This window comes from Triticum aestivum, chromosome 3D (genome assembly GCF_018294505.1).
Source record: "Triticum aestivum cultivar Chinese Spring chromosome 3D, IWGSC CS RefSeq v2.1, whole genome shotgun sequence".
Taxonomy (NCBI): domain Eukaryota; kingdom Viridiplantae; phylum Streptophyta; class Magnoliopsida; order Poales; family Poaceae; genus Triticum; species Triticum aestivum.
This window is the reverse complement of record NC_057802.1, coordinates 545,626,113-545,641,457: the sequence shown is the minus strand read 5'-3', so window position 1 is coordinate 545,641,457 and position 15,345 is coordinate 545,626,113. Positions and strand designations below refer to the sequence as shown.

The 15,345-nt window shown below is 45.4% G+C and overlaps 1 protein-coding gene and 1 long non-coding RNA gene across 2 annotated transcripts; one reads left to right on the top strand and one right to left on the bottom strand.

Annotated features, from left to right (window-relative positions):
* Positions 1 to 6,949: 6,949 nt before the first annotated feature.
* LOC123080352 (uncharacterized) lies at positions 6,950 to 13,927 on the top strand. The gene is made up of 4 exons (XR_006438342.1): positions 6,950 to 7,165; positions 7,306 to 7,383; positions 7,627 to 7,975; positions 13,488 to 13,927. It is a non-coding gene; the product is annotated as an uncharacterized lncRNA (long non-coding RNA).
* LOC123080351 (uncharacterized) lies at positions 8,037 to 13,009 on the bottom strand. The gene has a single exon (XM_044503262.1). It carries the CDS (start codon positions 12,844 to 12,846, stop codon positions 8,431 to 8,433), a length of 4,416 nt encoding a protein of 1,471 aa, XP_044359197.1. The 5' UTR covers positions 12,847 to 13,009; the 3' UTR covers positions 8,037 to 8,430.
* Positions 13,928 to 15,345: the final 1,418 nt, after the last annotated feature.

Genomic DNA, 15,345 nt, shown 5'->3' with positions numbered 1-15,345 from the left:
CGGCTGGCTCAACCGCGCTCACTGCTCGCTTATGAACTTTCTGGTCTCGCTTGCATAAGCTAGTAGTAAAAACATTATACTGGCCACTATTTAGTTGCTTCGGGTTGCTCTGATACCCTGATTATTGTTGCTAATTGCCCTGATTGGGCTGCTGGTTAAGCCTCCTTGATTGCCCTGACTTTGAAAATCGGAATTTGAACCATCACCTCCAAAGCCAGACCCGTGCGAACCGGAGCTTGACCCGCCATGCGGGCCATTACCGTTGTTGTGGTTCTGGTAAAGGCTGGAATTCCTATACTCCCTCATGATACTACAATCTTTCCAGAGGTGGGTTGATAGCCTACCGGGACGACTATGTTTTGGACATGGTTGGTTCAATATCGCCTCTAAATTGAACTTCGGCCCTCTAGACCAGGGCTGGAATTTTTTGCGATGGCGATCACCGATCTGTGCATTAGTGTTGGCCACAAAGTCTGATCCACCATCAGCATGCTTGCGCTTACCATTGTTACCTTGACTCTGACCTGTTGTATCCTGCTGCTGCCCCTTGCCGTTTTTCTTCCCCTTACCAAACTTCTCATCTGGATCAGGATCCTTAGTATTATATGAGTCGGCGTATTTAATAAGAGCCGCCACAAGCTCTCCCATGTCATTGCAATGACGTTTAATCTGCCCTAGCTTCTATTTGAGGGGAATAAACTGGCAATTCTTCTCCAAAATTAAAACAGCAGAACCAACGTTGATGCTATCCGACGAGTGGATAATAGTTGAGACCCGGCGAACCCAATGGGAGGTTGACTCATCCTCACGCTGGATGCAAGTGTCTAGGTCGATGATCAACAGAGGCTGCTTACATGTATCTTTAAAATTCTGAATGAAACGCGTCTTCAATTCAGTCCATGAGTTGATGGAATTTGGAGGCAATCCCTTTAGCCAGGTGTGAGCCAGCCCATCTAACATCATGGTGAAATATTTGGCGCACACAACATCATTAAAGTCCAACATCTCCATGGCCAGCTCGTACCTCTCGATCCAAGCATCCGGAGGCTGATCTGCCGTGTAATTGGGTACTTTTCGAGGGCCCTTGAAGTCCTTGGGAAAGCGCTCATTGCGTAGAGCCGACACTAAGCATGGCGCACCCGTTGTCCTGGAAGTCATCCCGGCCTCTATAGATGCTGAAGGATTCATTTGAGGTTGTCGAAGAGCCGCCAGCTGAGCCGTGAGCTCCGCCTCTTGGCGTGTGCGAGTCTGATCTGCCTGGTTCTGAGCATCTTGATTACCACGGGGCGGGGCTCGGTGCCGTTCACTGCTGGAAACCGCCGGAGATTCAATGCGCCAGCTGTAACTTCGACTCTGACGCGGAGTTGAGTGCATTCGATCGCGACTGTAGGAGTAAGCCGCCTGCTGAGATACCGCCGTTTGAAGAAGCTCCACAGCCTTCCAAGCCTCGACCGTCACAGGAGACTCACCTTCCACCGGGAGAGCCCCCAGTCGTGAGGCCGCAGCAATCATGTTGTCCAACGGGTTAGAGAAGTGACCTGGAGGTGTTGAGACTCGCTGAGGTGGGTTTAAATCACGGGGCGGGTCTGCTGCGCGGCTGAGCCGCCGCTCTAGTCCTAGGCGCATCAGGGGCCCGGGTCATGTCGGGCGGGTTACTTGGTCCTGCCCCAGGCGTATTGAAAAGATTTCTTGTATCAAACTCCAGAGGCGGACGACTCTGGTGCCTCCTGCGAAGAACGGCATTTGATGCATTCTGATCCAAGCTTAAGCGATAAGTTTCTGCTTGAATCCGTTGTGATTCCGCATCCAAGGCAGCTCGCTCTGTATACACGAAAGGGTAATATGGACAGCACGCCGTTTGTCAAAGATTAGTCGGTACTGGAGGGACTATTCGTTCCTCTCAAGAAACTGGTAGCGTACCATAGCATTATAATCTAGAAAATCAGGTGGCAACTCAATGTCATTTCCCCTTATGGGTACTATCGTGGTTTCACGACAGATGTTCTAGTGAAAGGACTTAGGTGTGGAGCCATCGCAACTAGGTTAGCTTCAAGGGGTTGAACGGGACAAAGGACACAAAGAGTTACCCAGGTTCAGCCCCTCACGGTGGAGGTAAAAGCCTACTCCTTCTTTTAGTTGTATTGCTTGGGTTTCGATTACCAGGGAGCGAATACGCTCGATCTAGCTTTCGATTGCTTGTTTCTTGAGTTAACCCGCCGCCAGGTCACCCCTTTATATATAGGTTGATGTTCTCGGCGGCTTATAGAGTCTCGGCCGGCTCACACAAACGTGACTGGCTTGGTTTCTAACTAAACCTACCTTACAGAACAAGTTTAACACATGACGGCTCATGCCCTTGGGCCTCGAGCCTTCTCCGGGTCTTGGGCCTCCAATAAGCTTGCGCTATGAACCACCATCTGGATTCTTGGACCTCATTGGGCCTTCTCATCTTAAGTCGCCAATGGTATGACTCGGTCCCTCCTTGGCGGGTCATGCCTGGGAGTTATATTCCCAGCAGGTACACCAAGATAATTAGCTAAATGACTTGCATAAATCCCCCCAAATAAATCTCCATATTTAGCATTAAGATGTAACCTCCTCGCAATAATAGCCCCCAAGTTATATCACTTATCACCTAACACCGCACTCTTGAGGACACTAAGATCAGGAACGCAAAGGTGGCTATGCTCATGCTTACCGTTAATGCATCTACCTATAAAGAGAGCAAAGTAATGTATGGCAGGAAAGTGAATGCTCCCTATGGTAGCTTGTGTGATATTTCTAGTTTCTCCCATAGTGATGCTAGCAAGGAAATCATTGTATTCAGATTTGTGAGGCTCACTATGAATGCCCCACTGTGGGATTTTGCAGGCAGTATTAAAATCTTCAAGGTCCATGGTATATGATTCATCATAAAGATCAAATAAAACAGTATGGGTATTGTGCTTAGATGAAAATTCAAATCTCCGCACATCAAGATCAGCATTACGTACATAAGCATGAAATTCATCCTTGAAGCCTGCATGAACCATAAATTCATCTGATGGCCATTCACAAGGCCGCACTTGAGCTTCCCTTGGTGGTTCAAGGTTCGGCTCACGTATCGCGAGCCTCGGTGCTTGCTTCCTTGAAGAACCACCTTGGTACATTTTCCTAGACAATTTTTTGTGATTTTTTTTAAATTTTAGTGACTCAAAATAAAAGTGAACCAAACTCAACAAAATTGATAGCAACTGCTCCTACAAGTACCTAGAGGCTAAATCATGCATTAAAACTACTTTGGACCATATAAATTTGACATGCAAGCTCAAGAACAGGGTCACCACAGTAGCAAAAATTTGCAATAAATAAAGCAGTAGAACAAAAACTAATTGGACCATTGGAGGAGTCACATACCCAAAGCAGTTTTCTGAATGGAGCTTTGCACAACGAGATCGAAAATGGCAGCAAAATGAGCAAGAACACGGGTTTGAGCTACGGGATGATTTTTTCTGGAGGAAGACGAAGTGGATGGATGCTGGAATAAGTGGAGGGGACCCACATGGGGCCCACAAGACAGGGGGCGCCCAGGGGTAGGGTGCGCCCTCCGTCCTTGTGGCCCACTGGTGATGCCCCCTAGTGTGTTCTCAGTGCCAGAAATTCTCAAATATTCTAGAAAAAATCATACTATATTTTCAGGGTATTTTTATTACAAGGATAATTCAGAAAACAGGCAGAAAATAATATTTTGGCTTTATTTATTCTAAATAACATAAGGTAAAAAGTAGGTACAGAAAGTTGTGCTTTCTAAATTCATCCATCTCATGCTCATCAAAAGGAATCCATTAACAAGGTTGATCAAGTCTTATTAACAAACTTCTTCCGAATGACATGAAACCGGAGAATTTTTGAATAACACTATGTTACCTCAACGGGGATATGCATGTCCCCAACAATAAGAATATCATATTTCTTTTTGACAGAAGGAAGAGGGAATTCAAAACCTCCAATAGTAATAGTTGAAATGTTTCCAATAGAATTGATACTATGAACTTGAGGTTGTTTCTTCGAAAAGTGTACCGTATGCTCATTGCCATTAACATGAAAAGTGACATTGCCTTTGTTGCAATCAATAACATCCCCTTCAATATTCAAAAAGGGTCTACCCAGGATGATCGACATACTGTCGTCCTCGGGAATATCAAGAATAACAAAGTCAATTAAGATAGTAACGTTTGCAACCACAACAGGCACATCCTCACAAATACTGATGGGTATAGCAGTTGATTTATCAGCCATTTGCAAAGAGACTTCAGTAGGTGTCAACTTATTCAAATCAAGTCTATGATATAAAGAGAAAGGCATAACACTAACACCGGCTCCCAAATCACATAAAGCAGTTTTAACATAATTTCTTTTAATGGAGCATGGTATAGTTGGTATCCCTGGATCTCCTAGTTTCTTTGGTATTCCACCCTTAAAAGTGTAATTACAAAGCATGGTGGAAATTTCAGCTTCCGGTATCTTTCTTTTATTTGTAACAATATCTTTCATATACTTAGCATAAGGAGACATTTTCAACATATCAGTCAGACGCATGCGCAAAAAGATAGGTCTAATCATTTCACAAAACGCTCAAAATCCTCATCATCCTTTTTCTTGGATGGCTTAGGAGGAAAAGGCATGGGTTTCTAAACCCATGGTTCTCTTTCTTTACCGTGCTTCCTAGCAACAAAGTCTCTCTTATCATAACGTTGATTCTTTGATTGTGGGTTATCAAGATCAACAGCAGGTTCAATCTCTACATCATTATGATTACTAGTTTGAGGATCAACATGAACATCATCATTAACATTATCACTAGGTTCATGTTCATCACTAGATTGTGTCTCAGCATCAGAAATAGAAATATCATTGGGATTCTCGGGTATGTCTATAATAAGTTCACTAGAAGCATGCAAAGTCCTATCAGTATTCTTTTTCTTTTCATTAGCGGGACAAGGTGCATCCGTATTAATTCTCTGAGAATCTTGCTCAACTCTCTTAGGATGGCCCTCAGGATACAAAGGTTCCTGGGTCATTTTACCACCACTAGTCATAACCCTAATAGCATTATCATTGTTCTTATTATTTAATTCATTGAGCAAATCATCTTGTGCCTTAAGTACTTGTTCTACTTGAGTTGTAACCATGGAATCATATTTACTAATAAGCTTAAGATCACTTTTAACTCTAGACATATAATCACTCAAGTGTTCAACCATATAAGCATTACGTTTCAATTGTCTACTAACATAAGCATTAAAGTTTTCTAGTTTAACAATAAAGTTATCAAACTCTTCCAAGCATTGACTAGCAGAATTATTATGAGGGATATCACCTTCATCAAATCCATAGAAAGAATTTACCTCTACTACCTATGTAGGATTATCAAGACCATGTATTTCTTCAACAGGCGGTAAATTCCTAACATCTTCAACTTTAATACCTTTTTCTTTCATAGATTTCTTTGCCTCTTGCATATCTTCAGGACTGAGAAATAGAATACCCCTTTTCTTTAGAGTCGGCTTAGGAGTTGGTTCAGGAAATGTCCAATAATTATCATTACTCAATATATTATTCAATAGCAATTCAGCCTGCTCAACAGTTCATTCCCTGAAAACACAACCAAAATGTTGATTCTCACATAACAATTAGTTAGTGGATATTTGTAACCCAACCTACATTTTTACTTTACCTTTTGAAAATTTTAATTATTTGACTTTATTTCAAATTTGATTTTGAATTGGGTTTGGATCAAGGTGAGGTTTAGCAAAAAATTTGATGACATGACACCATTAGTATGGGATTACCGACAGCTTATCTACCGGGGTGTTACAGTCCGGATTGCTGCCACGCCCACATCTGACAATCTTGGCCCCACCAAACCCCCCCTCGCCCGCTCGCGCTTCCCGGTGTCAGTTGTTCGCATTCATGTCTTTGTAGAGCGTCCGATCCGCGTTGACGCTGGCGCAGAACGAGGCGACCTCTCACTACCGGCTGCACGCCCGACTAAACACGCCTCCTTGTCGCATTCATCCAGCTTCAGATTGCCCCGCGTATCTCCATTGAACCCGCGCGTGGGCTAAGAAACCTACTCCTGACACACGTCCGCCCGTGAGCCGTCCAACATTAAACAAAATGCCGGTTGGCTCCTCGCATCCCTAGCTATTTAAATGAGGTCAGACACCGGGCAAGACCTGCACCACATCTCCGCTCCTCATCTCCTATTTGCACCATATTTTGCACAATCTTCATGGCATCCGGCGAGAGGGAAGAGGGGTTCTCCAGCATAAAAGCCGGCTGTGTGGGTCGCCAAGCCAACCTGATACACGAGCTAGGCAACTCGCTGCTCCACCTCCCTCGCCGTCCCAGGCCGTCAGTACCATGATGCCTGTCATGGACGCCGTCATGTCGTCACGCTCGTCCCACGCCTTCAGCCACGTCAACTGCCGCAAACGTTGGCGGAACTGCGCCCTGCAGTCGGAGGCAGTCAGCGCATCTGCGGCGGCCGCCGACACCGACGAAAAGTAGAACATGAGAGGTAGCCGCAGATTGGTTCCCATGATGGCCGCCGCCACCCCGTCGCCGGCATACACAGCCAGTGTCTTGCCCGGTTCAGCGCAGACCATTTTAAGCATCCTATATAAGATTTGTATTATACTGGTTTCTAGTAATATACAGGGGTAATCATACATAGTTGTAAAAAATTACAGGATTCCAAGCACGGCCTAACTAATACTACCTCCGTCGTAGGACGTTTTTTAGATAGAGGTAGTACAAAGCAAAAAATATTAGGGGCAGATTAGTCCAACTATAATAGTTTACGAGACTAGATCGGGCCAAAATTTTGTTAAGGGCTAAACAGAAAAGGTGAATTATTGCCAAAAAGGAGAATGCACTTCCTTGTTTCTCTAACTTAAGTCAGGTGAGTTTACAGTGGCTGACACGTGGGCCGACATCTCCGCATCCCCACACTCTTTTCTCCGTCCTCCTCTTCCAGGCTCGGCGGCTGGACCCTCGCCGTGGCCTCCTCCGTCGCGGCCTCGATCGAAACCGAAAAAGATCGCCCAGTACCAACGAAGTGGAAGGACAAAGCCGTCGTCAGTGTCGTGTTTTGCGGCTCGTCGTCGTTCACGGATTCGAGGTAAGGTGGGGGCACCGCGCCTCCCCCCAACCCCTTCCGATCTGCCGATCTCAAACAGGAATTAGAGCAGCAGAGACTACATTTTCTTGATGATTTTCCTCCTCGAGGCCTCAATAATAGGCGTTTTTCTGTCTCTGCAGGTCTTATGCTTCGATTTGATTTCTTGCATTAGGAAGTGAAGATTGTTATGCAAGTGTCTGAACTTTTCAAGTGGATTGGTAGGTGCTAGTGCTCCTCTCCACCCATATACATCGTTATACAGGTTTTTTCTGAATGAATTGCAGTGGATGGATTTTCGGATAGATGACTACAATAGATACGTCAGAGCCTAATGGAGCACTTCTCACTGTTTAGTTCCACATTGGCTGTCGAGGTTTTGATCCGGGTCGTGACAATTGGGTGACGAGGTACCCTGTCCGGCTGAGTTTATATGCCTAATATCTTTGCTTCTATCTCTGCAGGTCTTATGCTTCGATTTGGTTTGTTACATGAGGAAGCGAAGAACCGTGATTGCCGCATGTGTCTGAACATTTCAAGTGGATTGGTAAATATGGAGCTGTATTGGCATCTCCACCAGCAAACAATGGGAGAGACTACGCGAGCTACCAAATGCACGCCAACATACAGCTGAAAACAATTTCGATTCTTCCCGGGGCGCTAGTGCTTGCCTGACAATCAGAAGATGCAGAGTTGCAGACAGATTGTGTCACACATTCTTAATCTGCATAAAGTTCTGCTTCAAGTACATAGTCAGGCATCAGTGCAAGAGCTACTCAGCTGGTTTGAAGCAAACGGATGCCTACATTAGAGGTAACTGTATCCAGTTCATCTTTGAGTTGCAGAACCCAATCAAAGCATGCATACTGATATCACACTGTATATATTAATAAGAAGTCAAATGTGTCCACAATCATCACACTTTATTACATGATACTGTACACAAATGCATACGATGTTTTATACAAAGGAAAGTCACACAAATTCAAATCCAAGCATAGATACAACCGTTTACGCTCAATCGGAGCCACTAGGGCACTCATGTAGAGCAAGTAAACGGACACACTTAAGTTGTAATGCACGCAGAACTTAAACACGCATCAGAAAAAAATTCAACAGACAAGAAGAACAGATTGCAATCCACACTAGCACACGCAAACCACACCGTGCGATCAACGGAGAGGCCCTTCCGGTGTCAAACCTGTTTCTTCCAGCAGAAAGAGAATGTTGCAGCATCCTTGTCATCCTCTTCTTCATCTCCTTTTTGCTTAGTCTTGAGTTTTTGGTCCATTGAGTTTAAGACTAGGCTTGTTTTTATGGTTTTCAATGGCATCTCTCACCTCAGGAGGGACTTGGTCACCCTTGAACTCGAGCTCCTTCAATCTGGGAAGTTTGTCGATGCCGGACAGAGATGTGGAAGATGACCAGACAATCTTCTCGAGCCTAGAAGCAGACCCGTTGTTGAAGACAATCTTGGTGATGGCCGAGCAGTCAACAACAAGGAGGTTGAGCCATAAGAACTCATCTTTTTCTAATGTGATCTTGTTTTGTGTTCCACCAAAAGACTTGTCCAAGAGCACCAGACAGCGTATATTTGGTTTCTTGGTGAGCAGTTGTAGAGCAGCTTGCTCTAGCAATGTATTACGAAGAGTCAGCTTGGCTATCTGTTTGGCATTGTCAAATGATGACAGCAAACTGCCGCAAAAGCTGCTGTTCAACTCAAGCTCTTTCAATTCAGAAAGATACTCAACTCCAGAAATAGAACATATGCTGGTGATAGACAAAACCATCTTCTCGAGCTCACTGGCTGCACCATCCTCAAAAGTGATATTAGTCAAGTCCGAGCCCTCAACAACAAGGTACTTGAGGCATCTGAATTCACCTTCCTTGAAGTTCAGCATGTGCTCGGTGCATACAATGTGTTGGAGCCTAACACACCGTAACTTGGGCAGCTTGGCAAGGACTTTCAGATCATCTTGGCTCAGCAGAGTGTGACCTAGAGTTATCTTGGCAAGTTTGTTGTTATTACCTTCTATGAAAAATGGAAGAAGACGCCCATTTTGTGTGGTTCCCTTGATGCTTAGAGACTCGAGAATCTTGGGATGGTTCTTGACATCTGGAAACTCTGCCTCGCATGGTGTGGCTACGGGAATAGTAGTGATTGACAGAGAACGGAGGCACTCATGTAGGTCACTGATCGTCTGAAGCAAATTCTTGAGGTGACTATCCTTATCATCGATAACCACACCTAGCTTCCTCAGCTGCCATAGCTTTCCAATATCTTTTAAATCATAACTCTGCTGGGCCTTGACATTGGATAGTACCTCCATGCTTACCATTTTGTCGATCCTATGAGGAATCCGACTACTAGATCCAAAATTGTTTGGATCAATGTGACCAGAAAGCAGACGCTTCAGCTTCAAGAGCAGGATATTCGCTGTTGCATGTTGAGGTATTGCAGTTTGTCGGATATCCAGTACCTCTAGCTCACGGAGGTTGTTGATTTCACTGGGTAGCTGGGTAATATCTGTTCTCCTCAGGCTCAGATACTTGAGCAATAACATCTTGTTGCAGATATCCTTGAGGTACCGCTGGTTCTTCCCGCCAAAGCACTGACAACCTTCTAGATCTAGCACCTTGAGCAGTGACACTTGAGATGATTTAGAGAGGCCCTGGAAGAATTTATCAATTCTATCGGAGCTGCGGAGTTGGAGATCGTTGAAAATGGAGAAGTGGCGAGCCAAGTGATGTGACAGGCGTGTCTCCACAATGTGTTGTTTTCTGGCGATGGCAGTAATGAATCCATGAACCGGATCACCAACGATGCAACTCTTTACATTTCCTGTGGTACCAATATCTGCAGGATGAACAAGGCACCGGCCAACAAGTGCGTCAAAACATCGGTTGGCCTGACGCATAGAACTGGGCCAATCTTCCTTGGATGTCAGCCCTTCTGCAACCCACCGTGCAACCAAGGTTGACCGACTGATCTTTTGTCCCGGAGAGAAGATAGCTAGGTACAGAAAGCAGGACTTGTATTCTTTAGGCAGGTCATTGTAAGAGAACTTGACCATCACCTTAGCAATGTTGTTGAATGATGTTGTTGGTAAAGCCTGCAAGGTGCTATGCAGCTTTTGTAACTCCTCGCCGCTCCTCTTGGGGTTAGCATACAAAGCATGAGTGAAGACCTTCATGCAGAATTCATGTGGCTCACACTCATACAAGATATCATGAAAAATTTGGGGGTTGTAGCTGTCTTCATTCTTCTGCTGACTAGTTAGCTTGAGCACTGTATCATGGTAGAGGCCAGCAAGAGAATAGTCTATTGGTTCCCGAGGTGGGTAACAATATTCTTTAGCCAGCTGGATGTCCTTTGCGGCGGTGACAATCATCAAATCGGCACTGCAGTTTAACAGGCTCAAAGCATTTCTGATATCCTCACATGTGGAAACATCCATCAGCTCATCAACTTTTAGGATAAACAGGGGGCACTCACACCTGTTATCCCGGAACGGATGAGGATTCAAGTTATTTTTAATCTCGTTCACGAGCCCTTTGATCTTGAGCTGCTCTTTGAACTCGTGCTTCATTTTTTCCATCATCTGGTCCACGAAACCGGCACGTATTTTTTCAGAAACAGTTTCTGGGTTTTGATCCGGAGCACCAGGTTCACCTGTCCCTTCACTCTTGTCATATTTGCCTTGCTGCAACTCCCGTAAGATGTCTTCCTTTGCGTCATGGATGAGTTTTTTGATTTGATCCTCACCCAGTGTAGGCGTTGTGGTCTTTGTAGCTTGCTTGTCCAAGGATCTGTCTTGGGCCTGCACGGGCTTGCTGCTGCTGCTGCTGCTCTTGGGAAACAGCTTCCTCAGGATGTGTGCATATTGTGCCTCATCGAGCTGAATCCGTGGCGTACTCCTCCTCCTCCTCCTCCTCCTCCTCATCCTCCTCATCTCCTCCTCCTCCTCTTCTTCTTCATCATCATTATCATCATCATCCTCATCATCATCATCATCATCTTCTTCTTCTTCTTCTTTTTCTTCTTCTTCTTTCTCCTCCTCCTCCTCCTCCCTGTGTATGGTTACTTCTCCTTCCATATCCTCCTCCCTATGTGCGGCTACTTCTCCTCCCCCCTCGATATCCTCCTCCCTGTGTATGGCCACTTCTCCTTCTCCCACCTCCATATGCCCGGTTGTTTCTCCTCTCCCGCCCCCTTCTTCCTCTTCGTCCCTATGTATGGTTATTTCTCCTTCCCTCTCCTCCATATCCTCCTCCCTATGTATGGCTACTTCTCCTCCCCCCTCCTCCATATGTTTGGATGTTACTTCTCCTCCTCCCTCTTCTTCCATATGCTTAACTGCGGCTTCTCCTTCCACCCCCATATTCTTGGCAGCTTCTCTCTCTTCAATCTTCTTGTCCTTTTCCTCTACTTCCATATGCTCCTTGAGCTTCTTGACGATGATGTTGTCCTTGTCCCACGGTGGTAATCTATGCATGTCTTTGTTCTTCCCCTTTTGATCTTGTTGAGACGCTGTCTGGAGCAGCAGCTGAAGTAGTACGTCTAGGTCCAACTTGTCAAAATCACCCTGAAGCTTGTCGCCCTTGGGAAGCCCGTCGCCCTTCTCTAGTCGACCTTGAATATCACTTTTGATTTTGTCAAGCTTTTCATAAATCTTCATCTCTTCGATATTCTCCTCGATGTCAAGAAGAGCAATAGCCCTCTTCTTTTCACGGTAAATTTGCCATCTTCTTAGGTAAACTTCCCAAGAGTCCAGATCCTCTTGGCCTTCTGTGCCTTGCTCCTGGGGATTGGACTTGGCAAGCTTAAGCTCCCGCAGAATGTAGAAGAGAACCTCCTTGGGCCGTAGCAGCATAAAATCAGGGTGCACAGCTGGGATGTCAACCACGACAATGCGATGGTAGCCCCTCCGGTTTTGACTCAAAAGCCAAGTTTCTTGTACAAGAGCGAGGAGGTCCTCATATGTGTAGGGTGCCACCACGACCATGGACAAAGTTTCGCCGGCGTTACCAGGAACTCCTTGCAACCACTCCCATAGCTTTGCCTTGACGTAGTCGTCCAGAGTGCGAGGCTTAGTGAAGGCTCTTGGACCAGAATGGCCGTCGGTCGCCATTGCCCCCATGAGTTGACCATCACCGTCTTCTTCTTCGTCATCCCCGGCCGCATAGCCACCTGCCGCAGCAGCCCACAATGACGAGGATGCCGTCAGAGCCAATTGCCCCTTCCCGGACTTGTCCGGGACCTCCACGCCGTACCTCAACCGCCGCTCGCCGACATCGCGTGCCCGCTCCTTGAGAAGACGCAGCTGCTCAGCCGCGCGGTGCTGTGCAGCCAGCTTGTGCAAGAACCAGGTCGCCCACCAGAGGTAGCCTCGGAGCCCACCTCTGGCGCGGTGGATGTCAGGATTCCCCCTGTAGAGGTAGAGGTCGATGCAGTTGTTGCAGTCCTGGGCGAGCAGCCGCACCTGGTTCATCCAGGTGCGCACCTGCTCGTCGTGCTCGCCGCCGGGGGGCGCCCACCTGGCCAGGTGCGCCAGGAAGCTCTTCATGCTCTCCATCTCCTCCTTGATGAACTGCACGTCGTCCCGGACGCCGCGCAGCAGCAGGGCCTCGCTGCGGATGACGACCAGCAGCGAGCTCACGGCGCCCGCCGCGAGCTCGGCCATGGCTCCTCCCTCTCCTTCCGCCCGCCGGCTGGTGTTTTCTGGTCGAACTGGTCTCCCTCTCGCCGGGGGAGAACGAGGCTAGCTGAGCCGGGTGATGGCGACGACTCGCCTCATTGGATATGTTGTTCTCGCGCGCCACGCACAAATTTAAATTATCGGTGTCGTCACACACGCTTACGCTTGTGCACCTTCTCTCTCACGCAACGCACTGATTTAACTATATCGACTTGACTTGACGAACGGTATCGTCAAGGGCGTTCACACGCTGTGCAGTCATTGACATTGGCTAGTTGCATTTCCCGCGGGCGGGAACTGTGGTGGCATCCATATCCACTACTGATGGTGACACTAGTTTAGACTCTTAAGCAGCCGGGGTCTACGTCAGCTAAGTGGCCTAAGATTATTCACTCATCTCTGCATACATCATTTATGCATATCAATAAGTAAAATGAGCAAATCTTGAGTCATCAAAAGAAAAGAAAAAACACAAAACTTTAACCACTGAAAGAAGCAAGCTCATTTTTCTTATTGGTGCTTACGGCTATGATGTGAACCATTTGGACTATGATAATAAGATCATCATTGAGCAGTTCTTGCATCGTGCTTCTGACTTTGTGTTCAAATTTTTGGCATTTTTACAGCAGTGACATCCGTTGTGTAGGCGGTGGGACAGAGGCCGGCTAAGCAGCATGCTGGATGGTCTAGAGGTGGTCGGCTGGCAGATCGTAGGGCCTGTTTGGTTTGCTTCCTCAAAAGAACGTTAGATTTCTCAAGCCTAACATTGAAATTACTGCCTGGCTAAGTAGCATTTTCGCTTGTGTGGGAGTAGGGCATTTTGGAGACCGAGCTCCATGGAGCCCTTTACTTTGAAAAATTCAAAATTCATAAATTTCAGTTCAAAAAATTCTGAAAAAAAATTACACATGTATGCAAGGATGTAAAGTGTATGTGTGAAAAATTTCAGGATGAAATACCTTGAATTGCGAACTGCACAAAAAAAAACAAAGTCATAGACTTTAAAGATGAACAGTACCTATGCTAAAAAGCCTCAGATTTGTCTTTTTGTGTAGCTCATGTTTTATTGTATTTCGACCTAAAAATTTGCACACATATACCTTATGTATCTAGGTATATGTGTATTTATTTTCAGAATTTTTTGAAACTGAAAAGTTTGAACTTTGAAGTTTTCAAATAAAGACCTCCATGGAGCTCGGTCTCTGTTTAGCATTTTCGCTTGTGTGGCCTCCAACCAAACGCGCCCATAACGCACCCCTAGCAGTTGACTCCTCAGAGAGGCATGTTGTACATTTCCTTTTCACTTTTGGGCATCTGGTACATTACAACTACATGCTTCGCTCTATGATGAGGCGGTAATTAACACATATTCTCTCTGGTCCTTTTTAGTCTGCATATAAATTTTGTCTGAAGTCAAAGTATTTCTAATTTTACCAAACTTATAGAAAAAAGTATCAACATTCACAATACCAAATCAATATCATTATATTCATTATGGAATGTAGTTTCATATTTATATATTTGGTATTGTAAACATTGATATTTTCTAATATAAATTTGGTCAAACTTCGCAAAGTTTGACTTGACACAAATCTTATACGCGAAGTAAAAAGGACAGGAGGGAGTACATGTTGGCAGTTGTGAATAGATGAGAGACAATTTGCTGCAAATCCATTTTAAAATAGTTGAAGTTCTAGGTTTCTTTTTCAAGTCAAGCTTCACTAAGTTGGATCAAGTCTATATAAAAATGTATCAACATCTACAAAGCCAAAATTATTTCATTAATTCAGTATGAAATATATTTTCACATTATATATATTTGATATCATAGATCTTTGCGGATTTTTTATGTAAATCCTAGAACTTCAATTATTTTGTAACAGAGGGAGTAATAAACAAAAAACACATGTAACATAGCAAATTTAGATTGAGGCAACACAACGTCATGCATGCGACACAACATGTTCAGCAAGTGGGCACCACTGCCTGGCGGCGACCATGTGCTGGCGCATGCCACCACGCCATCACTTAGTTGATGGAGAGATGTGGGAAGGTGATGTAAGCTAAATATAAACTACGTATATCAATTAGTTGCTACAATCTTATTCAAAAAAACGTATAACAATTAGTTGACACACAACAATCATATTGCTCGGAGGCGTTTTATTGAACATGTCTCGTGCACATAACAGAGTGGAAACGTAGAGAAGGAGAAACAATGATACATGAAAGTTATTGATGCAGCGCACATGGGGAGGGAAGAGCTCGACCAGCCTTCAGCTCTTTGAGCTCACAGGGAAAATAGTTACTGTGTTCCAGCTAGCGGTGGATGAAACGAATCTTAATTCCCATCTCCAGATCATGCACAAAAGGCAATGGCCTAAATGATCATGGATGAACGGTGTTAGAGCATCTCCACCACCCCACCCCCCCCCCCCCCCCCTCCAAGAAGCCTCCCAGGGCACCTTTTTTAGCGCCGGCATC